At 47.2% G+C, this 25,209-nt stretch overlaps 1 protein-coding gene across 6 annotated transcripts in view; it reads left to right on the plus strand.

The window, feature by feature from the left end:
* The window catches only part of Myo5b (myosin VB), a 298,441-nt gene that overhangs the window by 216,606 nt on the left and 56,626 nt on the right, over positions 1-25,209 (plus strand). For all 6 annotated transcript variants that reach the window (XM_055622523.1, XM_055622526.1, XM_055622525.1 and 3 more), the window contains exons 15-18: positions 5,079-5,234; positions 5,887-5,984; positions 10,084-10,170; positions 23,429-23,540. In XM_055622523.1, coding sequence (XP_055478498.1) covers positions 5,079-5,234; positions 5,887-5,984; positions 10,084-10,170; positions 23,429-23,540 — 453 coding nt within the window. The remainder of the gene's footprint in view (positions 1-5,078; positions 5,235-5,886; positions 5,985-10,083; positions 10,171-23,428; positions 23,541-25,209) is intronic.

Genomic DNA, 25,209 nt, shown 5'->3' on the forward strand with positions numbered 1-25,209 from the left:
CATTGGTAACTGTTCACCCTCCATGCTAGACCAGGAACACTTCAGTGTGTGGAAGGCTGTGTTTGTTGTTTTTCACTTTTGTGTTACCAGGCCCCAGCACAACATGGGTTGAATATCTGGGATTGGGAAGGATTGACTTTATTTCTGTGGTAGCACATAGAATTGAATCCCCAGGGAAAGTAACCCTGCTATGATACTGACACAAATGTAGTTAAGTAGCTAGGTCCTTTCTCTAAAAAAAACCAGTATGTGTGACTTTGAAATGCCATAAAATCCATTGCAAAGATGCAGAATAGCCACCTGTTGGCAGCTAAAACTTGGAATAACCTATAAATATGTCCCTGGAGGACCCTGAAAGCCACCTGCTTGACATCATTGTTCTCAACACCCTTAGAAGGAATGGAGTCTCTTTATTTCCTATTATGTAAATATTTTGGATAAGGTTTTCCCTTACAGGCGCTGGGCCAGGATTTGGAGTGTTTTGCTCATGAATTTGATCACATTCTCTAGTTCTGATCGTCACCAGTCTGTTACAGCCATGAAGCAGCCAAAAGAATTTACTTGTGCTACTCACAAGACATGGTCTTTGATTTTACATTACTGGTTTATACCTTTATTCATTCATTTTATTTTTTTGATGCTGGCAGTCAAGCCCAGGACCTCCCATATGCTACACAAACATTTGTGCCTAACCCCAGGCCAGATTGGTTGGTGCTTTTAGACTTCCTAGGCCAGTAAACTATAAAGATGATTGATATGCAAACCACGGAGCTAAAAACCTGAAAATTAAGGTGGTTCTCGTGGTTGTTTCTGTGAGAAATGAAGGACATGAGGGAAGAGGAAGCAGGCATGTTGATTTCAACACACACACACATAAATACACACACACACGCAAAAGCACATAATCACTCACAGGAGCACAGTATGCAGTTTTGTTGCTCAGAGCCTACAGTTGCTGGCTACTATGCATTGTAAAACACTTATATATAAGTACTCTTGACTCTAAAATTGACTTTAAAATGTAAACTTAGAACTCCTCAGGGTTAAGTAGTTGCTTATATCCTTTGTTTCAATTTAAAATCTTTGCACCTGTGGGTCGGTGATCCTCTCAGAAATTTGTATGTATGACCAGGTTTAACGATTGGTGAAAATTGGTGCTTTCCTCTTTCGGATTTTTGTCCGTTTTAGTACCAGGCAAAGAAGGCCAAAGGTCGTCACAGCAGATGAGGGAGTGCTTGCTGGGCAGTGCCTGTATCTCCCAGTGCAGTGGCCATACATCACCGTCAGGCCCCAGGGGATGAGATAGCCACTGGCCTGTTGTAGGCCCCCATCACCTCAGCCCGCCACTCAGCATAGTTCCCTAACAGGGTTGTAGAGCCTGCTTTTGGATGGCATTTTTCACCTGATTCCGACACCCAAGTTCAGAGAACAGCTGTGGCGTGCCACCAGCACCATCTTGCTGCTCTATTTGAATGCTTTCCACGTACTCACGTGGAGGTGTCTCATCATGGCTGTTTTGTCAGATGTTTGTGACTACCGGGAGGTGAGATGAGGTAGGGCCTTCTGCGGATTACGACGGAAAGCCTAGGCACATTTCCTAACTTCCGAAGACTTCTAAGACCGTATTGTGGTTAATAGTTATGATTCTCAACTTGACAGGATCTAGAATTGCCAAACGGACAAGCTCCTGGGCATTCTGGCAAGGGATTATCTTGATTAGGCTCATTGTGGTGGGAGACCCATGCTTACCAGGTTTGGATCCTGTGCAGAGGAGAGGAGGAGAGTTCTGCCTGTGCAGCAGCATTTATCACTGATCTGCAGGCAATGATCTTTTCCAAAAGGGCTCAGGTGGTTGCCCCGCTGTGAGGTTGTATCTTGATGAGGCAGCCCTCCAGCTGTCTGGTTTTAAGTCTTGGTTTCTTCCCTTAGTAGCCCTGTGGTCTGGGGCCCTAAGCCTCCAGATCCTTCACTGCAGAAGGGGGTGCAGTGACTGGAATGTGACCGCCCATGTCAAGCTCCTGTCTCCCTGACTTCCCTGCCTCGAGGGACTAAACCCTCTAACTGTGAGCCAGCATGAGTGTTCTCCCGTGCAGTTGCTTTCTCTTGTTGCAACAAGAAAAGAAACGAATGTACACTCTCTGAGAACAGAACACATGCCTGGGAAGAACTAACAGAGTGCTCCGCTGAATTGTTTTGGGGGTGGTGGAGTTGTCATGATTTTGCCACTTCCTGAGCTATTGACCTGATACTCTACTTATGTCCCCCAAGTGCCTAATGAATACTTGAATACTTGTTGACCTGAGACTGCACTTGTGGAAGGTCTGGGACATTTGCTGCAGAACATGATCAGAGCGTGAGCTGCTGTCCGTGCCGTGTAGGACCTGCAGCCTGACGCAAAGATGCTGTTGTAGGACAGAGCGTCCCTCTTCGCCTAAATTTCCCTCTTTAAGTTCATGTGAGCAGATGTTACTGGTAGGAGGACTGTTTTCACTGGTGCCTTCATGTATTTGACCTTGATTACAAGAACCATAAGGAAGCAAGCTCTGCACGTGTACCCAGAAACCAGGACCCTAGCTTGGCCTCTGCCTTCGTCTGGCAGCCCCAGGAGGGCGTATGTCAGCTCCTGTGTTTCACAGGGTGGGAACAGGGCTGAAGCAGGGTCTGGTAGCTCCTTTCCATGGATTCCTGTTGCTTCATGTGGCTAATGGCAGATCTAAAATTCTATGCTGCTATATATAGATCTTAAAAATGGCTTCCTTGGTGCATTAGTTGCACTCTATTGCTGAGACAAAATACTGAGCAAGGTAACTGCAAGGAGGAAAAATTTATTTTGGCTTCTAGTTTTCTTTTGTTTGTTTGTTTTTTTGTTTGTTTTGTTTTTGGTTCTTGGTTTTTCGAGACAAAGGGTTTCTCTGTGTGTGGCCTTGGCTCTCCTGGACTCGCTTTTGAAGGCCAGGCTGGCCTCAAACTCACAGAGATCCCACACTGGGAAGGGGGCTCTTCTTCATTCAGTGAATCTTAAGTAGAGATTCCCTTGGACACACCTGAAAGATGATTTATTAATCTTCAAGGTGTTTCAGTATCCAATCTCATTCACCACCAAGATTATCTGAATTTTTATAGCATCCCTTTGTCATGAGGATATTAACTGTACAAAATAATGAATTTCACTATGACTTTTGATACATATGTAAAATGTTCTCTGATTATAGTTTCTCTCATTACTCTCACTTATACCCTCTCCCCCATTCCCATCCCTTTCTTAAATAGTCCCCTCCTACTTTTGTGGTCTTTTTTTAATTTCTAGATTGCATGTATGATATGAAACATATTGGTTTTGTGTCATAACCTAATAATAAAACTAGATAATGTCTCAGTAGTGAGTGTCTTCTGTGTGCTTACATGGGGACTCTCGTATTGCCTTTATCTCTGTGCTGGGAGCAGCAAGGACTCAGCGGGCTCAGCAAGAATAGGGCTCTTGGCCCATCACAGGCCAAGTTGGCTTGTCCCTGCTCTAGGCCGGGCCTGTGTAATGCACAATTTAGGAGTTGGTAGAGGATGTTGGGAATGAGTACAAGGGATTCAGGGCAGGTCCTGGAGAAGACAGGCTTTAAGACATGCAGAGAGAATGAAGGGTGGGATACCTGAGGTAAGATGAACACAGAGCAAAGGTGGAAGGATGGATAGGGACATGATGCTTAGCATCAGGAAGAGCAGGGAGCGCAGCCTGATAACTGTGCTGGAAGAACCTCCTGGGAAGTGATGGCATCGACGTGCTGGCCCAGGGCATTCAGACACAGTGGCGGAGGGGGATCATGCACTTAATTGGGCTCTAAAGGAAGAGCGTGCAGAGTGGATCAGAGGAGCCTGGAGTCTGAGGCCTCACTACCCTTTTGCTTTTTTTTTTTCTGTTGATATACTGTATGCCAGGGTTGACAAAGGAGGCATCCATATTTTTTTTTCCTCCCACTGTCAGGTATGTGTTGGAGACCTCACAGTGCTGGTCCCACTTAAGTGTGCTCAGGGAATGAGGGTATGTCCTTATCAGGCTGAGAGCCTTGATGGACTAACTCTCTGTGTCATTAGCACCTTGTCACACTAGCACAGAGACCTCATAATAATCTTGTATAATTAGATGCAGTCTTACCCCACTGTGCTGATGGAAAACCTAGGACTCAGGGAAGTCAAATAACATGACAATGTCCAACAATAAGTGTTAGACATAGTTTGTGAATGTCTATACCTACCTCCTGCTACACTACCAGGAACTGAGGCTGTCTTTGTAGATGAATGTTAAGTAACACTGTTGGAAAGAGCAACCTTTTCCAGCCCTTTTAAAGACTGAGGTAGCTATCACTCACCACAGACCACCCTTTTGAAGTGTAAACTCGAGTGGCTTTTAGTAACCCAACCAAGTTGTGCCGCCTCGCTGCAAACTCAGGAATATTGTCATTACTCAAAAATGAAAAGCTGCACGCATTAGCTGCCACTCCTCTCCCTCTTAGACAAACAGTGGGACACTTTCTGTCCTCTGGACACTTGATTTCAACTAAACAGACTCACATGCTTCTTGTGGGTTTTGTTGTTTTTTTTTTACACATGGCTTTTGCCATATATAACGTCTTCATTATATTTCAAGCACCACGTTTTCAGAGCTCATCTGTGCTATGTTTGAGAACTTCATTGCTTTATATTGTTGATTAATATTCTATCATACTGATGAACCGCTCTTTGTCCGTTCATGATGGTCACGTGAGTCATTATTACTCGGTAGCTTTTGTGAATAATGCCACTACGAGCATGGGTGCACAGAGCTCTGTGTGGGTGCGTATTTATGAGTTTGTTTCTGTTTTTCCCGAGGCAGGGTTTCTCTGTTTAGCCCTGGCTGTCCTCGAACTCACAGAGATCTGCCTTCCTCTGCCTCCTTGGTGCTAGGATTAAAGACATGTGCCACCACACTGGCTGTGTTCGTGTATTTTTATTTGTCAGAAATATATATTAGCTGCTTTGAAAGAAGATAAACAACATTATGCCATAAGAGACCTCCTTTGTACCCTTCTTTTTGTGATTGTGTCTAGTTCCCACTAGTGGCTGACTTGTTCCATGATGACAAGGACTCTGTTCCTGCCACCAATACAGCTAAGAGTCGATCATCTTCAAAGATCCACGTTCGCTCTTCCAGACCCCTCATGAAGGTGGCCAACAAGGAGCACAAGAAATCCGTGGGTTACCAGGTCAGTCCTAGTCCCAGGCTGGCGGCATGTGTAGCAGGGCTGACTTGGAGGAAGGCTGCAGAAGAAAGGGGCTAGATGCAGGGTCCCAGTAAAAGTCTTCAGATATTGTCAGGGAGGAGGGCTCCATAAGCCCAGGGAACATCCAACTAAAGTGCTCACTTCTCAGTGTGTCTCCAAAGAGGAGGATCTGGTAGTCACAACTGCTTTAATTCCTGTGGATTTGCCAGTTGGGAAATTCCATATGAGCCCCATCATTTCCAGGATGTCTAGGTACAGGCATTACGATTGCATTCCCCATGGTCAGGGATAGCAGGCCCCTAGCACACAGCAGGCAGAGCTCTCATTTATTAATACTTACCTTTCATCTCGCGGATTCCCCTAACACTGGGAGTTAGGCATGTTATGGAGTAGTTCCCCCATTTACTTTGAAGAGCCCTGCTATGGAAGGACTCAGTTTTCTTCATAGCAAGTTAGAAGTGTCAGCTAGACTCTAACCCCTGCTCACTGAATGTCTTCTTTCTGAATTAATCATAGTAATAATAGTTATTTCTGCTCTCACCACTAGCAAGGCCGTTGCTGATCTGTTAGTGTTTCTTTGCTGTGTATCCAGCAGAATGTTAGAAATAACCGAGGTCTGGCTTCTCCCCTGCAGTTCCGCACTTCCCTAAACCTGCTTATGGAGACCTTGAATGCCACAACGCCACACTATGTGCGATGCATCAAGCCAAATGATGAAAAGCTTCCCTTCCAGTAAGTGCCAGGGGGTTTCCGTCCAAGCCTGTTTAGCCAGCCTCTGGAATTGGCAGGAACGGGGAAGGCAGAGTCACGTACTGGCCGGTCAGTTCCTTCCCAAGCACGCTGTGTGCTGAACACAGCCTTCTCTAAGCACGCTGCCTGCTTTCTTGCTCCCGTTGCTCCACGCATCTGAGGCATGCTTGGGAATCCTCTGCCCTGGATCTGTTGACTCGAAGGAGTGGTGGGCAGAATGGCATGCGGGGCCTGGGAGAAGAGAAGTGGCACTTGCTACCTGTTCCACTCCAGCCAACTGTGACCCTGTTGGTTCATTCATCAGAGACTGGTACTCAGCCAATGCCAGATCCTCCATAAGGCCTAGCACCCCCCCCACACACACACACCCAACCCCCATACACACACACACACACACACACACACACACACACATACACACACATACACACACACAAACACACACACATAGCAGAAAGGAGTAGGATGAGAAAGGGAAAAGAGAGAAAGAATGAGACTAAGACAATGAGAGACATACTGAGAGAGAGAGACTATGACCAAGACAGAAAACTTGATTTGTAGTTCAGAATCAGAGTCAGATGGTTTCAAGCTAATCTTTCACTCTTTGCCAGTTAACTATGACACTACAATGTCTTGATTTGGGAAAAAAAATACAAGAAGATAATAAATGAGTTACCAATGAGAAGAATAACAATTTATATGGTTAAAATACGTTGTTCTTGTTGTTATAGGCTTGGAAATAATACAATCAGTAAAGCATTTCCCTTGCAAGTTTAGGACCTGAGTTTGATCCCTAAGATCATATTAAAAAGCTGTCCAGCCTTGTAGTCCCAGCACTGGAGATATGAGATAGATCCCTGGGGCTCAGTGGCCAGCCAAGGTAGCCTGAGCAGCAAGCCCCACACCAGCTGAAAGACCCTGCCTTAAAAGGCTGTGTGTGTCCGGAGGTTGACTTTCTGGCCTCTGCATGTGCACAACACAATGGTTCATATACATCGCTGTGTATGTTGACATTAACTATTGATATTATTGCAGAAGCAAATTCATTACATTCCTCCTCCCAATTCTACTTCCCAGTGTCTCGTCCTCAGCAGCATTCACATGCGGGTCAGACAGCTTTTAGTCGTAGATGATGATTGCCCTGAATATTAAAGCATGGTTGGAAGCCCCACGGGCCTCTATCTTTCGCATACTAGTAGCATCTCCATCGGTGTGATAACCAACATTTTACACATTACCAAGTGTTCCCTAGGGGGCAAGAGCCCTTGTTCTGTATATTTTTTATAACACTTACCATATAAAAGTCTTTCCCTCTGCTTTCAGCCAAGAAGCATCTGTCTTCTTTTTCACTAGGCACTTGGCTATGACAGGTGGAATGGCATTAGGATACGGCCCCCACCCCCGGCCCCTGGTTAAGGAGTTGTATGTCACAAATGAGTGTCACTGCCGCGGAAGTGGCCATCACGAGTACCATAAAAACATTATGAGGATGGAAATGGCAAAATGGTCAATAGAAACTTGGGCGTCAAGCCTGATGGCCTGAGTTCAATCCTTGGGAGCCCACAGAATGCAGGGAGAGAACTGACTTGAGAAAATACTGTGGAAATGGAAAGGCAAGAAAACAATGAGGTGACTCTCACACGTCTGAGAGTTGTGTTTTGGGCAGAGATCGTGCCTTGCCTAAAGTGGCCCCAGCTATTAGTAGGGAGCTGGGGCCTAGCTGTACCCATTCTCCTCCAGCTGCTTGGTCCACACTGGGGACCACAGGTGGGATGCCGCTGCTGCCTGGAGTGGGATGGAGCAGGTAGGGAGTATATTGCTGAGCTGCTAAGACTAAAGTAAGAAAATACTTGCCTTAGGCCATGTAGTGGCACTTAAAGGCAGCAGGATCTTGAAGTCAAGGCCAACCTGGGCCACGAAAGCTCCAGAAGAATTATGTTCTGTAGGACCAGCTCCAGGCATAGTGTGTAGGGCCCAGGAGCAGATTGCTCCCACCTGCAGCCTCTTCTCCCAGCAATTCACTATACTGCCTTGGGCTGCTCACTCAGCAAGCTGGGCCCTGGCCGCTCCACAGGGCCCAGTCTCAGAGCTGAAGTGCATAGCTGTCGTGCATAGCTGAAGTGCAAAGCCACGGTAGACAGGGTGGTGCAAGGGTGATGAAAGATCTGAGCTCCTGAGAAAGAGCGTAGTTCTTTGAAAAACTGGAGGGGGCCTGAGGGAAGTGGCTCGTGCCTTTGATCACACTTTGGGAGGCAGAGCCAAGCAGACGTCTCGGGTTCTAGGTGGCAGCCACAGTTGTAGTGGTTAGATAAGGAACCCTGGGACAAAAGTCCCACATTTCTCTAAAACTTTCCGAAAACTCCAGAGTATCCATTCTGGCTGACTGCCTTAGAGGCAAGAGAAGCAGAGCCTGCGCCAGGAAGGCCTTCCCAGCATGGTGAGTGGCTCTTAAGTCCTAAGAGACTTCTTGTTAGATCAGGGGAGGGTGGCCAGGATCCCAGAACGGTGCTTCACATCAAAGAGGACAAAAGCTTCTCAGGTGACCGGGAAAGGGTTCCAGTGAGAGGCTCAGTGTTTCTCTTTGTCTCCCAAGCCTCTTACTGCAGAGCTCTCTGGTCCTAACAAGAGGAAATTAAATCATCAAGTAACTGTTCTAAGGAAGACCATGTAAAGTTCAACACTGTTTTCCCTTATACACAGAATGTCATTGGGGACCTGAGGCCCTCTCATTTAGAGTTGCAGTGAGCTGGAAAAGAATTTGGAGAAGCCAGGTTTGGGGTGCAGGCAGTGTGAGAGAGGTAAGGAGGGAGGAACAAGAAGGGGCCGGAAGGAGTGTGTGGGTACGCTCAACCCTAGGACATATATGGAGTCAGAGCATGCCTGATATGCAGTGATAGCATAAAATCCTCGGTCTCTAGGAAAATGCACGCGTGAAGCTAGGCAAGGTCAGGACATGGATCACCAGATGCCACAGCTTCATGACTCATAAGGCAGGCTTGTGTGGCAGCCAGCATGAGGGAGTGATGTGGGCAAGGGCAGGTCACACAAAGACAAGTAGTTAGTCTCACAGAGCCTGGCAGAGGGCAGCCGTCTCCAGGCCAGCTCTGTCCTTAGAATTCCAGAGTCCAGGTGGGCTGTGCAGCTGCAAAGGAGCACTGGGTTGTCAGGGAGAGTGATGGAGGGCATGCCAGGGGTTTGTCCTGTGGGCTCATACAGGTTCTCAGGCTGGTGTAACTCCCACCTCTCTTCATCTGCCAGGGCAAGAGAACTGCCTACAGCCTCATCAGGGTTTCTGCCAGAGCCACTGTGCTCTCCCAGGCTGCAAGCCCTGTGGGTCCTCAGACTTGTTCTTTCATCTCCAGATTGCAAGGAACGAAAGAAGTGTAGCCATTGGCTTCAGTTGAGCCACAGATAGTCAGAAAGAAAGGGCATGCACATTCGCTCCCCATCACTTCTGTAAGTGGGGCATCGGTCCCACCAAATTTTGAAAAGTGACTAATTCTGGGTCGGTTTGGTCCCTAATAAGACTTCTTGCTAATCTCGTGCTATCTTTCCCCAGGGTTTCCCTTCAGCACCTTCACCACGGAGTGTCCCACTGCTGAGCCCTGTCCTCTTCTTTCCCCTCCTTGCATCATACACACATCTGAAAGTCTGTGTGGAAGTGCTCAGGGCAAGCTCTGGAGAACAGACAGGAATGAGACTGGGAAGGTGGGCAGGACTCAGATAGGCAAGTGGGCAAAGGAAAGGATGGCATTGAGAATGGGCACAGAGCTGGGCATGGTGGTGCATGCCTTTAATCTCAGCACTCGAGGAAGCAGAGGCAGGTGGACCTCTGTGAGTTCAAGACCAGCCTGGTCTACAAATTGACTCCAGGACAGCCAGGGCTACACAGAGAAACCCTGTCTTGAAAAATAAAACAAATGGTTCTTCCACCCTTCAGTCTGCGCTTTACCCTGACCTAGCGTGTGGCCGTCTGCAGCTTGGTGGCAGCATGTGTCTCATATGCTGCAGGACAGGAGAGCGTTCCTTCTCCCCCTTCTCTCAATGCCAGCCTCCCTTCATGATGTTCCTTACTTGGCAGCTTCGACCCGAAGAGAGCTGTGCAGCAACTCAGAGCCTGCGGAGTATTGGAGACCATTCGGATCAGCGCCGCCGGCTACCCATCCAGGTACGGTCACCAGCCATGCCCTCCTCAGGCTACTGCAGAGCACCAGCGTGTAGAGCCTGGTGAGCCAAGGGATGTGCTGACAGTCCAAGACAGATCCTCAGCAAACGCGCCTAAGTCCTGAAGACCCAGAGAGATGCTGGCAGAAATAATATTTTCAGCTTGGCTACCGGGAACCGTGCTTTGGGGAAGGGTTTCGAATTAGAATTGACCTGGGTGATGAGCCAGCCGGAGTTCTCAGCTTTATCCCTCATCTCTTCCTCAGTTGTACTGTGACAAAATGTGACAATACAGTACTTACCGGCTTTACTATTTCAAGTGTCCAGTTCAGTGGCATTAAGTATGTTTGGATGTTTGTAGCTATTGCTACCAGCTACCTCAACAATTCCCTTAATCTTGCAAAACCAAAACTCTACCCACTCAAGATAGCTGGCGGCTTCAGCCTCTCCTCCCTTAACTGCAGCAAAATACCTGAATGAGCAAAAACACTCTGTGCAGGCTGCCTTTTCAAAATGCCTCTATATGGTCACAGTTAGTCTGAAAGCCCAAGGTTATGTAGGAAGGAGTAAAAACATAGTCCAACAAAAAGTGGGACTGTACCTGGGGTCCCTCAGACTCCTGAAGGCCAACCCCCAATTGGCCTACCAGCTTTCCCACCGTCCCCCTTATTCCTGCCTGCCTTAATTAGCTCACCACCCCAACACCACCATTCCAGGACCAAGGTTTTAAGGCAGGACCCTTCAGGTGGCAAACGGTATCAAAATATTATATAGCACCCCTGTACCTGCCCACAGCCCCTGCAGACAGCCTTTCTGTTTCTGTCTTTGGACTAGTCAACTCTAAATGCTTCAGCTAAGTGGAGTTATGTGGCATCTGTCCTCCCTGTGACTGCTTTGTTTTGCTTAACATTATATCCTTCAGGTTCTGTCCTGTATGTAGCATGTGATAGAATTTCACATACGTAGACTAGAGAGCCTTTATATATGTGCTACCCTATTTGCTTATCTTCTTCTCTAGTGCTAGACCTCTTTAACTTTCAACGTGAAATCAAATCTATCACAAAAAAATACAACTTCTTTAAAATTTTCACGGAAACTGGGGAGACGTTACTCAAGTATGACACCTGAGATCAGATACCCAGCAGGAGAAGTGTTGTCTGTAACCCCATTGCTGGGGTGAGGGTGGGGCTTCGAGAGACAGGCTAATGTCTGAAGTCCGATGGCCAGCCACCCAAGCTATTTGATAAGGCCCAGGTTCCGAGGCCCTGTCTCTAAGTAAAATAAGAAAAGAAATAAGGTGGAGAGCAATCAAGAAAGATACCCAGTGTTGACCTCTGGCCCTCACATGTACACACATATGAACACAAACGTCCTACACACAAAATAGAGGACTCTCATGATCTGACCTATGCCGTGGGTGCCACAGAGAACTACACTACAGCCTGAAGAAGCCACACCAAGACTGTGGCTGTCCCCTGGAGCTTCCCTGAAATAGAGGTGGAGGGTGGGTGGTTACCGCACTGGCTTTCCCAAAGTCACTAATAATGATATGGAATGCCTTCTGCTGACAGCCAGGACTGGGCAGAGTATTGTGGCAGCCCTGGAGCCTGCCTTTTAGGATCCACTGCTCTGAGACATCCCTCTTTGGAGGTAAAAGGTGCCAGCATGGAGGTAGCTCAGGCCTCCCTCCTGTCTGCACCTGGCACTTTCCCCTTCAGTGGAAGGACCAGTTTCATATATTGTGATTAACCGTCCGTAAATAGCTTAACCATAAACAGTTCCCACACGTCAGGCCTGGAAGGGAAATTGCTGATGGAATCAGGGATTTGCATTTGACCTGGAAAGTGTGAGAATGGTTTACTAACCTACAGCTTCCAGGCAGCTTTTCAAGGCCAAGAAGGTGCAGGCATCGTCCAGGGTAATTGCTGGAGCCGTGTGAAAGGATTTTCAACCATGTTTTCCTTGAGAAGCAAGAGGCAGCATCCTGGGATCCCCTGTCTCATGTTTCCATCTGAAGGTCTGGACAGAAGTAGGTACAGACTCCACATGCTACCCCCAACCCTCCACCCCAGTCTGTTCTTATAGTATCTGACGTTGCCTTTTGATTGGCAGAGTAAGTCTTGGACCCGACATAAGCCATACTTGTCTTCTCATTGCCTCTGCTGCCTTCTAGTGCCTGTCACAGGTCCTGGATTCAGACTGACACAGTTTCATTCAGCTGAAGGACTGGAGGAGGACCTGAGGGTGTTTCCAAGCTACATTTTTAAGGGTGCTGTTCTCCTGGCTCTTGTTTCCTGCTGGGCTCCCAAGACAGATCACCTAATGGAAAAGCATCTTTAGGCCAGCCATTACTAGTCCACTGGTTCTCAGAATTGTGTGTTGTGACCCATCAGTGATCAGCAAATGGGTTGAATGGGCTGTGACCAGATTTTTCTTGCAAAAAAAAAAAAAAAAAAAAACTGTGTTGGAATTGTAATAGGACAGTTCGTAGAAGAAAGGATGTCATTGCATGGCCACATGTGGGTGGAAAGGACACGCTATCAGGTAGCATGTTTCACAGTGCAGCCCACAGACAGACGTGGGCTGCTGGGTCCCCAGCCTGCAGCTGAGTTTGTTCTGGAATCGCCGCCCTTCTGCTTACACTGTGTCATTGCCCAGCAGTGCTATTCAAGCCAGTGACTGCCACCTCCAAACAAAGGCTTATCCTAACACAGCTGGGTCTGTATGGGCATAAATATCTGAGGGAGCATGAAAGAAATTTCTCATTTTCTTTCTGTGAAATCTCTGCGTGTATGACCTCGAGTCCGCATTCTGAAATTCCCCCAAACTCTCCAGGCAACTAAAAAGGTTAGTTTACATGTTGTAAAAAAAAAAAAAAAAAGGCTGGGTGGTGTTGCTCAGTGGTAATGTGCTTGCTTTGCATTTTACAAAGCCTTGGTTCAATCCCTAGCACCACACACACACACACACACACACACACACACACCATGAACTAAGTGATTGTATAACAAGCTTAGGGAGGTGTGTACTCAAGAACCATGCCTATGCTGTGCAGTGTCCTGGAGGTGAGCAGAGAAACCTGGGGTGTTTGTCTCTATGGATAACTTGTCATCGGTCAGAGATCTTGTGAACTGTGTACAATAGCATTGTGTCAAGCTATGAAGAAAACACAGGAAAAGCGTGTGACAGTGCGGTAGTCTAGGACGGATGGGGCGGCGGGGGAGGGGGGAGGGAGAAGACCCATCTCCATATAAAAGGAACCACCTATTTCGCCAGTAACTTTCTGATTTATTTCATGGTAGGACGGGTGACTTTCAGAAGGAGTCACTCGGAAAGGGTCTCCGTGGCCATCAGGAAGAGGATGGATATGGCTGGCATGGCTAACTCTACACCCCACACAGTCAGGGTTCTGTGTCCCCCTGCCGCCTGGGGTTCACTGGCTGAGACTCCGCACAGCCTTTCCTGTGAAAGCAGAGTGACAGAGTGTGCTGCTGCGCTCCCCAGGCTTTGCTGTTGCGGCAGCACGCGGTCTGTGTTAAAGGTAGAAGAAATGGACCTTTACTTCTGGGTCTCGTCAGAGCTCTGTTTAGAACGAGAATGGCCTTTTGCATCCCCCACCAGTGTTCCTCCACGCCTCCCTATGAAGCATCCAGACCTGTGTTGGTACCCCTCCCCACCAGGAGCTCAAAGCTGGAAGTCACGGGCTTGAAGCAGTTTAGGCAACAATGCACAGGGAGATGCAAGGATGTAGTGCAAGCATGGGAGAAGCTGTGGCCTCTCCGAGGAGTGAGGCTTAAGCTGGGCCTTGAAGAGTAAGGGTTCAGATTCATGAAGACACAGCAGGAGCTGTCACTCCCTGGCAGGCCAGTTACAGTACTTCTCAGCCAACCTGGTACCCTCTTGCGACGGCTGGCCTGTCACTCATAGCAAGCTCATACTGTGGGTGTGCCCTGTGCCTCTTCCAGGCAGCAAAGAGGACCCTTGGCATGCTGAGTGTTTAGCTCCATATTGAAGTGGCATCTACTGTTCGGCCCACCTGGCTACAGACAGAGCTGCCGCTGGGAGGGTTAGCATGCTACAACTTGCTGGTTTCTTACAGCCTACCTGGCAAATACCTTTTCCCGTGTCCTATTTATATCAGAGCCCTGCCCAGCAGGTAATTGCGCGTGTCTCTGCGCCTTTTCTTTTTGTAATTACAGGTGTTCTAGAAGGTGCAGAGAAGAAAGGATGTATTTCTGGTTTTGCAGGAAATGCTGCACAAAGCTGTAGCTTAAATGCATAGGCTTAGGTCCAACACGTGCTTCCTGTGTCCTACTCGCATTTGTAGCCTTAACACATTTTGCTGGAGGGTCCAAGAAGGTGTTTCTTCCCAAGCTACCATGGGAAATGTTAGATTATGGAAAGGAGCACTTTGGTTAATGTTGAAATGGAGCTGTGTGTGGATTCTAATCCCTTTCGTCCTCTTGTCAAAACCAAGCACCAGCATCTAGTGTGCCCTTATGAGCAGCCATCCTGGGGACCCGACCTGGGGACCCACAGGGACTTAAGCAGCTTAGGATTCACGGGCAAAAAAGATTCACCTCTGCAGCTGCTAAGAATGCACACAGGGGAGTGATTTCCCTTGAGTTTGTTTATTAAGTGACTGCACAAGTGTGCAAAGCATTGCCCAAGCCTCTGTCAGATGGCTCCTGTGATTGGGGAAATTCCCACTTTGTAACAGCTTCCTGTGTTTCTCTTATTTGAAACACACAGAAAGGAAGGAAGGGAGGGAGGGAGGAAGGAAGAAAAGGGAGGGAGGGAAAGAGGAAGGAAATAAAGGAAGAAAAATGGAAAGAAAGGCACTGTCCAGGATTATAGAGAACTGTGACAACTCTTCCACAAAGTCACTTCCCAAGGGCTCAAGCCTTTCAGATAGCTCTTGCATCCAGCCCAACTGATGCCTTGAAAGGAATTCTTTCTCCTACTTGAAAATAAAGACGTAATCAGCACTCCTAAACTTCCCAAATTCAAGCAGCGGGAACAAGTGTGGCATGGCAAGCCGGCAGCAATGTTCTGGGTCTCCCGCTCTCCCGCAAGCTTCAGAGTACCTGAATACTTTTATCTGCCCGAAGAATTACAGCTCTTTGGGAGGCTGACTTAGAATGAAAATGTAGCGTTCAATTTGAAACTGTGCAGTAGCTAAGAAATATGCTCGTTGTAAAGAGCAGAGAATGGTGATGAATGGAGTGTCTAGGAAGGCAGCCCCCAGACAGCTCCCTGTTGCCCTGGCTCTCCTGTCTGCACGCTTAGCCATACCTAGGCTCTCTCACAGCTTTGTAACTGCAAGAACTGGGAGGCCACACTGCTCAACCAAACATACAATGTTTGTGGAAAAAGAGGTAAAGCAACACTGCATGAACTTAGTTCTCATCCTATTCTTGAAAATACTATACCACTTTTTATCTTGAGACAGGGTCTCACTTCTCAGCCCAGACTGACCTTGGGCTCATGGAGAGCCTAAGCTGGACTCAAACTAGTAGAAATCCTTCTGTCCTAGCCTTCCAAGTAATGAGCTACAGGAATGTGCCACCATGAGTGGTGCTTGCTGAAGAGACTTTCTGCTTTCCCAGCTTTACCTCCTCCAATCCATATGTGAGAAAATTACTTAAAATTATAGAATTAGATGGAGTCGTTGGCAACTGGACTCCTAGCTTACCATATTTGAATCTGGAGCTGATGTGCAGCTGCTGCCTTTGCTCTTAAATGTGTGGCCGGGAGTGTGGCCAGCAGAAAGCAGCCGGGAATGAAGTGCTTTCTTATCTCTGGCTGTTGGAGCTTTGTTTCCCCTTCTATTTTGGGGGGGGCTGACCCACTAGTTCTACTCAGGCCTGTACATCCCAGGCAGGAGGTCTCACTTCCAAGCTAAGAACCCAGCACTCCTCTTCAGACCCATGAAGTCAGATTTTGAGATGGAGTCCTGAGCATTTACAGTTTGACAAGGTTTCTCAATGATTAAAGAATATATCCATTGATGGATTTTATTGGTGGTTTTTGGGTTTTGCTATGTTGGGCTTTGTACCTGCTATATGAGTATTCTACTACTGAGCTATATACTGAGTTCATGGTTTCTTTTTGAGACTAGATCTTGCTGTGTAGACGAGGTTGATGCCAAGCTGGAAATCCTCCTGCCTCAGGTTACTGAGTACTAGTATCTAGGCATGTCCCAGCATGTCCAGCTTCTCATTGATTTTTTTCTTTTAATCCTTCTATCAGAAAACCATTACCCTGGAAGTACATGTTGACTTTGATACACTCCAAACCCATCCAGGCCACATGGGGCCTGACTGGGTTTCCCTGAGGTCTCCTTGGTTTGTGCTTTAGTCCCAGCTCAGAGATAACAATGAGGGATTGTCTCTCCACGTACCTGGGACCACACTAAGGTTAAGCTTGTGCTCCTCAGGAATCCTGGGGCACCAGTAGGTGGCAGAGGGGAATGCAGGTTTATTTGTGAAACAGTGAGCATACTGTGCCAGGCTTTGCACTGGGGACTCCTTCGGGGATATTAGTGCTGGACAATGAGAACACATGTCACCTCACGATGGCCACTCATATAATCCATACACTGTCAGCTTCACCCCCAAGTCAGTCAGTGATTTTCATTTCTGTGATTCAAGCTTGTATAACCTTCACCACTGACGAGTTTCATGCTATTTTCATTGTCCTGGAAAGGAGTGGTCTCTTCTCATGCCCTCCTCCCAAGCCCTAGCAAACTCTCTGAAGATTTCCCTGATTTGAATGTTGTGTACAAAAGCAGCTAGAACTTGTAGCCCTCTATGTGTAGCTCCTTTCATTAGGACTGTTAACAGGGCTCAAACATCATGCTGCTGAATGATGTTTCCTTATTTACCAAAGTTTCTTTCCTTCATCAGCTAATAGACATTTCGCTCTTTACTTTTGTGTGTTTGTTTTATAGGGGTGGGTACTTTGTTAGCATGCACATCTGCATACCAGAAGATGGCATCGACACTTGTGAGCTGCTGTGTGGGTGCTGGGAATTGAACTCAGGATCTTTGGAGGAGCAGTGTATTCTCTGAACCACTGAGCCATCTCTCCAGCCCCTGTTTGAATGCTGCCGTGAACATGTTTGTCTATGCTCTTTTTGTTTGTTTTCAGCCAGGGCTACCTGACAGAGTCCAAGCTGGCCATGGCTTTGCAGTCCTCTGGTCTCTACCCCCCAAGTGCTGGGATTGCAGGTGTGTGCCACACACCTAGACTTGTACATGTTTGTGCGCAGACATTTATTTTCATTTTTCTCATTGTATAGCTGTCAGTGGAATAGCTGAAACTTACGGTAACTCAATTTACCCCTCTGAGGACCTGTCACACTGTCTCCACAGCAGATAAAGTTTTAAAGTCACAAGCAGTAGACAAAGGGCCCCATATCCACACACAGTTGTCAAAATACATTTGTATCTTTTCTATCACAGCCATCTGGGGGATGTGAAGTGATACCTCACTGTAATGGTGATTTGTGTTTCCCTGATGGTTTCTGATGTTAAGTATCTTTTCACGTGTTTGGAGTCATTTGTGTGAATTCTCCAGAGATGCGTATGGTCAAGTCATTTGCACATTTCTAAATTGGACTATTTGCCTGTTGTCAAGTAATAAGTGTTTTATTTTTGATAAGAGACTATTACTAGCCATCTGCACATATTGTCTCAAATTCTATGATTATTCCTTTTATTTTCTTGATCATATTCTTTTAAATGCAAAGACTTTCAGGGTTTGTTTTTTTTTTTTTTCCTTTTCTGTTTTTGTTTTTTGTTTTGGGGTTTTGTTTTGGTTGGTTTTCAAGACAGAGTTTTTCTATGTAGCCTTGGCTGTCCTGGACTCACTTTGTAAACCAGGCTGGCCTCAAACTCACAGTGATCCGCCTGCCTCTGCCTCCCTGAGTGCCGAGGCGTGTTCCACTGTGCCTGCTTGCCCTTCAGTTTTAATGAAGTCAAATTTGTCTGGTTTTATTCTTTGTTTATTTGTGCTTTAAATAATATATCTTAAAAAAACTCACTGTCCACACAAGGCTACAAAGGTTTGTAGTAAGGTTTTCTTCCAAGTGTTTCATAGTTTCCGGTAATCCATTTGAATTAGCATATGTGAGGTGTGAGGCAGGACATCCAACTGCATTGTTGCATATGGATACACCATTGTCCTAGCACCATTTTATGAAAGGATAATGTCTACTCTTAAGCTTGGCAAGATGGGTGGCATCACATTTTATGAATGAGGAAACAAATCCCAGAAAGACTGTGACTGAATCAAGTTCTCCCAGAAGGAAACAGTGAAGGATGTGTCTGTCCTTGTAGTAGTCAAAAGCATAGGTTACCCTGAAAGCCCTAAAGGATTCATCACCATTTTCTAAGGGACCCATGAGACTGTGGACCATGGCATCTTCAGGGCAACTTCCTTGTGATTTGACATCATAGAGTTAGAGTGTCATACAGAAGTCTTCCTCAGGAGGCAATCTCTGGGCTTATATAATCACACCAATATCATGAGGAAATAGGCTAAAAAGGGAGAGCAACACAAAGTTGTGCATCTGTGGCCAGCCTTTCTCCTCTGTTCACCCAGCTCACTGACGACCTCACCAGCAGGCCTTCCTCTACAGAATGGCTCACAGGGTGATGGTTAAATCCAGTAAGAGGCTCCACATGCTGGGAACTCGGTCAGCCCAAACAACACCCCAAGCAACTGTGTGTTTTGTGCCATTCCCTCGATGTCTTAAGCCTGGGAAACTCATTGTAAGAAGGCATTTCTCCAGACTGAAGGCTCTGATGAATGTTTGCCTAGCCTGGAAGCAGGCATAGCCCTGAGCTTGTTCCACACACCCAGCTATGACTATTTGGCCAGGCCAGAGTGCAGGTGCAGGAGGCGCCCATTTCTGAAAAGGAAGCATGATACTGAAGTCTAGAATGCTCAGCCAGGCACTTAGCATATGCGTTAAAATCCAGGGAGAAAGTTAGGGCTAAGGAAGTGGGGGAGCCCACCTCCAGAGTGGCTGGGACAGCATGGAGTTCTGTCCGGAGCTGGTTGTCGTCTCAGAGTTTTTCTTCTGCTCCTGAGATGGAATAGCATGTCAGGCCATCCTCTGGAATGGACGCTTTGCAGCCAGTGAAACACAGTGCTGTACCAAGGGAGAGAAGACATGTCAGGGTCATCTGGCGGGGAAGGGTCCACACTGCTTAGATGACAGTGGTGGCTGCTAAGTAAGGCCTTCTGAACCAAAACTATCAATCTCCAGCCAAAAGTTCTTGCAGATGTTGAGAGCTTTTTGTTATTCAGGGTCTCAGTGAATGAGGGAGTGGTGACGGCCCAAAGTTGCAGTATACCCTGTATTGTGTGGGAGTCTCCTCCACCGAAGAATTAACACCCTCAGTCCTTAGCAGCCCCTTTAAGAGACACTGGTAGAAAAGGTTTAATGGGGAGGGTCCAGCCATTTGAATGGCCAGGAAAATGCTATTCAACTATAATAAGCAACTGGTTACAGAGACACGACATTAATAGGTTTACGGCTGAGAGGATTGAAGTGCCTGAAAGGAACATGGTTAAAGAAGGCTCGAGACTAGCAGAAGAGAACATCCACATGCTAACAGACCTGCAAGGACAGGTCTCAGAGCTTTGGGATCCAGGATAGACTCAGGAGGGTGGGAGACCAAGAGTCCACAAAGCAAATCCTAGGCCAGTCTGTGATCTTACTGAGCTGTCTTCCTCTGCGTTGATGTCGTTACATTGAGCACATGTTCAGATCCGTCCTGTTAAATTCTCCTTTGACAAAAGAATCAAGTGCTCTTTTTATTTTCACTTTGCAGCTTTTCCTATTCCATGCATGGGGACTTTACTGCAAGAGTTTTCTCTCTAGGCATACACAGGTCCACACACGGAAAGGAGAACCCATGTTGGTTCAGGACTCCATGGTAAATAATGATGCCAAGACCTCATAGCGCACTCCCATCCCTTAGGCTGTCTCCTGGGGGAGTGGGTCCCTTCCCCAGGCCAGGGGTTCCTTCTCAGCATCCCACTTTCCCAGCCTCATTGCACCATCCTCTCCTTATGCAGGTGTATTTCAAAATGTGTTTGCAAGTTATCAGGGCTGAGTGCCTTCAGCAGGAAGGACTGTAATGGACAGCCTTCCCAGCATTCCTATGATGACTCATTGGCTACGAAAGCCCAGGTGATTTTGTGAAATGGGTGACTCTGTTTTGTAGGCAGAGGAGATAAGGCATCCAGCCAGGCCTTTACCTGAGTCACAGTGACAGCCAAGGTCAGAGCCAAGCTTCTGTGGTTCCTGTGCTCTGAGCTCATTGCAAACTGTGTTTGACGTCCTAGAAGTCACATCTCCCCACCCTCATAATTTCCTTCAGTTGTGGATCTGTCAGCAGTAAGAGATTTTCAAATTAGAAACATTTAAGGATTTTAGCCTGGCTAAATGATGTCTTAATTATTTCCCAGCAGAACTGCAAACTCACAGAGACAAGTGAGTACACAAATAGCCATGGTGCGGAATGTGAGAAGTGCCCTTCAAGAGTCACCTAGGAGATAGCGCCCAGCAGCCTAAGGGAAAAGCACACATCAAACCACAGTGTTCTGAGATGCTGTGGGGGAGTGGGATGGGAGGATACGGAAACACAGAAGCTCTCTTTCATGGGCGCTTTTCCACTGGGTTCCTAGCCAAGCCCGTATTTCTCTAGGGAGACGTTTCAAAGGGTAGGGCCAGGGCAGAAAGTGCCTAGGAAAGCTCAGCAGAGTTAGCTGCTTACACAGAATCCATACCTGATTCACATTTAACTGGGAAAATGGCCTTACCTGTTTCCATTTGTAAGGTGCCTGTTAAAGATGGCAGGTAGTCCACGGCTGAAGGGTGGGGACATTTCGGTTCTGTGAGTAGAATATAAAGGGCAAGGGGATCCCTTTCTTGGTCCCAAGGCAGAGTCCTCGGGGGCTCTAGGTGCCCTCTGCCTTCCACCCTTAAGAGAGTCTGTGCCAGTTAAAAGCTGAGAAGTGATAGAGTAGTTAGTGATTCCCAGGGTTGGCAAAACTGCTCATGGGTATGAGGGTTTATTTTGGGGAGGAGGAGTTGTGAAAATGTTCTGGAATTGAAAACTGGGGATAGTTACACAACTTCGCAAATACACTTAGAAGTTATTTTAACTGTATACTTTAACAGGGAAAATTTGGGGCTAAAGAGATGACTTGGTGGCTAAGAGCACTGGCTGCCCACGATTGATATTTAGCAGCCACGTAGTATCTCACAACCATTTATAACTCTAGGCCCAGGAGGAACCCAATGCCCTCTTCTGGCCTTTGCAGGTACCAGGCACATATGTAGTGCACAGACATACATGTGGGCAAAATACCATACTCATGAAAAGATAAAAGGATAAATTCATAAGTATATGACATCTCAAAAGCTTTTGCTTGTGAACAAGGGACAGACTCGAGCAGATGCATGCTGCATACCTGTAATCCAGCATTTGGGAGGTGAAAGCAAAGAAGATCCAAAGTCCAAGGTCATTCTCGGCTTCATGGGGCTTAGAGGCCAGCCCAGGGTACAGGAAATCCTTTCTCAAAAAGGAAAGGAACTGTCTTTAACCAACTGTCATAGATGGGGAAATACAGACAAGTAGAAATGTTATTTCTATTTACATCAGTCTGTTTCCCTCCAAGGCTCAGCTGCTGTTGAAGCAGGGGGGCTCTGGGGAAAGGGACCTTGAGTGTAACATGTCTCCTCACCTTGGGGGTTCCCGAAACCCCACAGCATTCCTCTCTCTGAAGCTTCTAAAGGACACTCTGCAGAGGCAAAAGGGTCCCAGGGAAAGGGACACAGCCTGTTCATTCTCCATCACCACCTGAGCAGGTTGGTCTGAAGCAGCTAGACAGTCTCTAGGCAAGGCCACCAGTGAGAGGAGATAGCAGGTGACTCACCTCAGTGAAATACCTAATGATACCTGAACAAAGCACCAATAGCCTGTCCAGACTGCTGTACAAGCCTTCCCTGATGTCCTGAAGCCAGCCTCACTCAGCATTGGCCAAGGACATAGAAAGATGGGGGGGGGGGGGGGTTTGCTGTACTGACCTGACCAGCTGAGGCTGTAACGCCAAGCCATCTTGGATGGGGGCTCATGTTGACTCGGCCACTGCCTGAGGAGGTCATGAGCATTTCCAAGTAAGGAGGTGAAGTAGCAATGGGTGTGAACCAAGACAGCTTTCCTGGGGAAGAGGAGTCCTGTATAGGAGACTGCATTTGTTTGTATGAAGTCTCAGCAGCCCGGGGTAAGGTGAAGGCCCTCTGAAGGCTACCAGAACACAGCCAAGAATTCTGCCCTGTATGGGCAGTGTGTTAGAGGTCTCTTCAGTAATGTGGAGATGGAGGACATCTTCATGGGGAGCCTAAATCACCCTAGTTAAGAGGAAAATAATAAACTAACACCATAGCTTCTTAAGGTATTGGTAGCAACCCTGTAACTGGATGTCGGGAGTTTTGGGACAGCTTGATGCTGTGTCCATTTAACAGAGTAACAGCAGCAGGGTCACCACCGGAGCCTCTGAGCCTCCCCAAGTTTAGGTGCTTGGCCATGCGCTTCCTTTGGTAAAGCAGACCTTAAATCCAATCAGAAAGTGGTTGCTCAGCCCCATTGACATTCCTGCCACTGTTGTACCTGTGGGCACATTGATTTGTTGTCAGTAAGTGTTTTGTTTGTACCTATTTTACATACCCTTTTCCTTGGTGTCAGCTGAAAAGGACTCTGGAGTGGACAGTGTCGAAGATGACCTGTTCTCTCTCTCAGATTAAGAGCAGTGATCTAAGGGATCACGATGGGGACACTTTCATTCTCACAGTACTTTCCCGCACTGAGAAATGTGTTTACAAAGATCATTATGAGTTCCCAAAGACAAAGACTAAAATGCATGGACAAAGCTGTGTCTAGGTAAGGTGCCCAACTTCTTCAGTGGTAGCAGCCGAAGAGAGAGCTCTATGAGGACCCTGACTCTGTGTCCCTGGGTGTGAACAAATGGGGCCCTGACTTTGTGGGAGGTAACTCCAAACAGACATTTTATCCATCCCAACTTCAGGAACCCCTTTCTGCTGGAGTTCCTAATAAGGTGTGGAAAGGACAAAGGTGCCTGGGGACTGCTCTGAAGCCCCTACAGTAACTTTGTACAATAGCCCTGACTCCATGAGACAGCAGCCAGGGTCACCTTCTGATCCACCTTGGCTTTTCCTCCAGATGGACCTACCATGACTTCTTCAACCGGTATCGGGTGCTGATGAAGAAGAGAGAGCTTGCCAACACTGACAAGAAGAGTATCTGCAAGTCCGTCCTGGAGAGCCTCATCAAGGTGATCCAGTCATAGGAGGGCATGGACCAAAAGCCCCAACAATGGAGGGGAGGGGTGGGGGTTACTTACAGCTTTGTCTTCATCTTGTGAAACTACCTAAACTATTAAACCATTTCCTGCAGCAGTGACTGGGATTAAAGACTGCTGTCCCCTACTGAGAGTTCCCCCTGCCTTCCCACATCTTGGCACACTAGGAGCACAGATGACTAGAGTGTGTGGGAGTGGCTGCTAGCTGCTGCTTCTGTTACCCCTGCATCTCTGGCCTCTCAGAGCTGAAGTGCCCAGTGGAGTTCTGATCTGTAGCCAGCCTCAGCTTGTTATAAAGCAACAGATTCTCGGGCCTTTGAAAAATTGTTTTAAATGAAATAACCCCAAAAATCACATTTTGAGGCTGGGAAATTGTAAAACTAGAACCAGGGGGAAACCCTTAAATATTTCAGTTGTTCCAGAGAGTTCCAGAGGTACAACAGAGTAATATCCATAAGATGATAAAGTATCAAAATATCTTTCAAGAGGAGATAAAAATTAAACATGTCTTTGCATACTAACTGGCTAGGACAGTTCTTAGAGGGTAGCAGTGTAGGCTGTGCTTGGTTGATGGAACTCTGATTACCTGTGATTCTGGTGTGGTCCATCCATTGTTGTACATGTTTTGACATCGCATTTTTCATGGGTTAGGAAAATGTGTTCAAGGTCAGCTGAGTTCAGTTACCATATAGCACTAACAGTTCCTTCCTTGTTGGTGTCAGGGCCAGCCTCATGGTGTGTATGCCCCAAGCCTGTGAGCAGCTTCCATGACTACATGAATGACCTTCACTTTGTCCAAGGTCATAGTTCACCCTTACCAAGGTTATTAGCAGAACCTTCCATCCACAGATGAGGAAGATGAAGTATAGGAAGCGGCTATGAACTGCTTAGGGTTTCACAGGCGTCTAACGCTTGGTGCCTCCTTATCTGGAATGATTGGTTAGGGCCGCTGTGCAGTTGTCTGTCCTGGAGATAGGCTGCTCACTTGTGCTTTGAGACTTCCCTGAGGGTGTTGCATTTCTTTCTGGTTTTCCCCTATGCCTTAGCCCGTGTCTTCCAGATACAGCATTCCCACTGTGTAGGACTTTGGCTGAGCCACAGGTTAGCCTTGAAGACAACATGCCTGGTTCCTCCCTCTCCAGAGTGCTCTGTGTACTGAGGATAGAATGGTCAGAGGAGACATGGGGATGAGATGGCTGTGGGCTGAGCAGCAGGGCTTACCAGCCCATCTGTGAGGATGGGCTGCTTGTTGGTAGATGCTTCCTTAGGTCATTTCTGAGGGATCGATAAACCACTGTAGCTAGTAAGAAGGGAGATGGGTCTTCTGGTAGATTCACCCCTTGAGGGCTTTCAGGATGCCTTCCCATCCTTAACCTCATGTGGCTTGTCCTAAGTACGTACTGAGTTCCTTCTCTGCTCTGGTCAGGGTGTCCAGAAGGAAGGGTTTAAAATGTCCCCACAGACTTGCCTGCGGGAGGCATTTTCTCAGCTGAGGTTCCTCTTTCCAGATAACTCTAGCTTGTGTCAAGTTGACAAAGCAACCACCATGGTGTATGACAGAATTTGGCTCCTTCCTGCTGATGGTTTTCAGGCCAGCACACACACTCAGATAACTTCTTTGCAAAGGAGTCTCAGAAATCTC

The sequence above is a fragment of the Psammomys obesus genome, unplaced genomic scaffold (assembly GCF_907164565.1).
Source record: "Psammomys obesus unplaced genomic scaffold, mPsaObe1.curated_primary_1811, whole genome shotgun sequence".
In the NCBI taxonomy this organism is placed as follows: domain Eukaryota; kingdom Metazoa; phylum Chordata; class Mammalia; order Rodentia; family Muridae; genus Psammomys; species Psammomys obesus.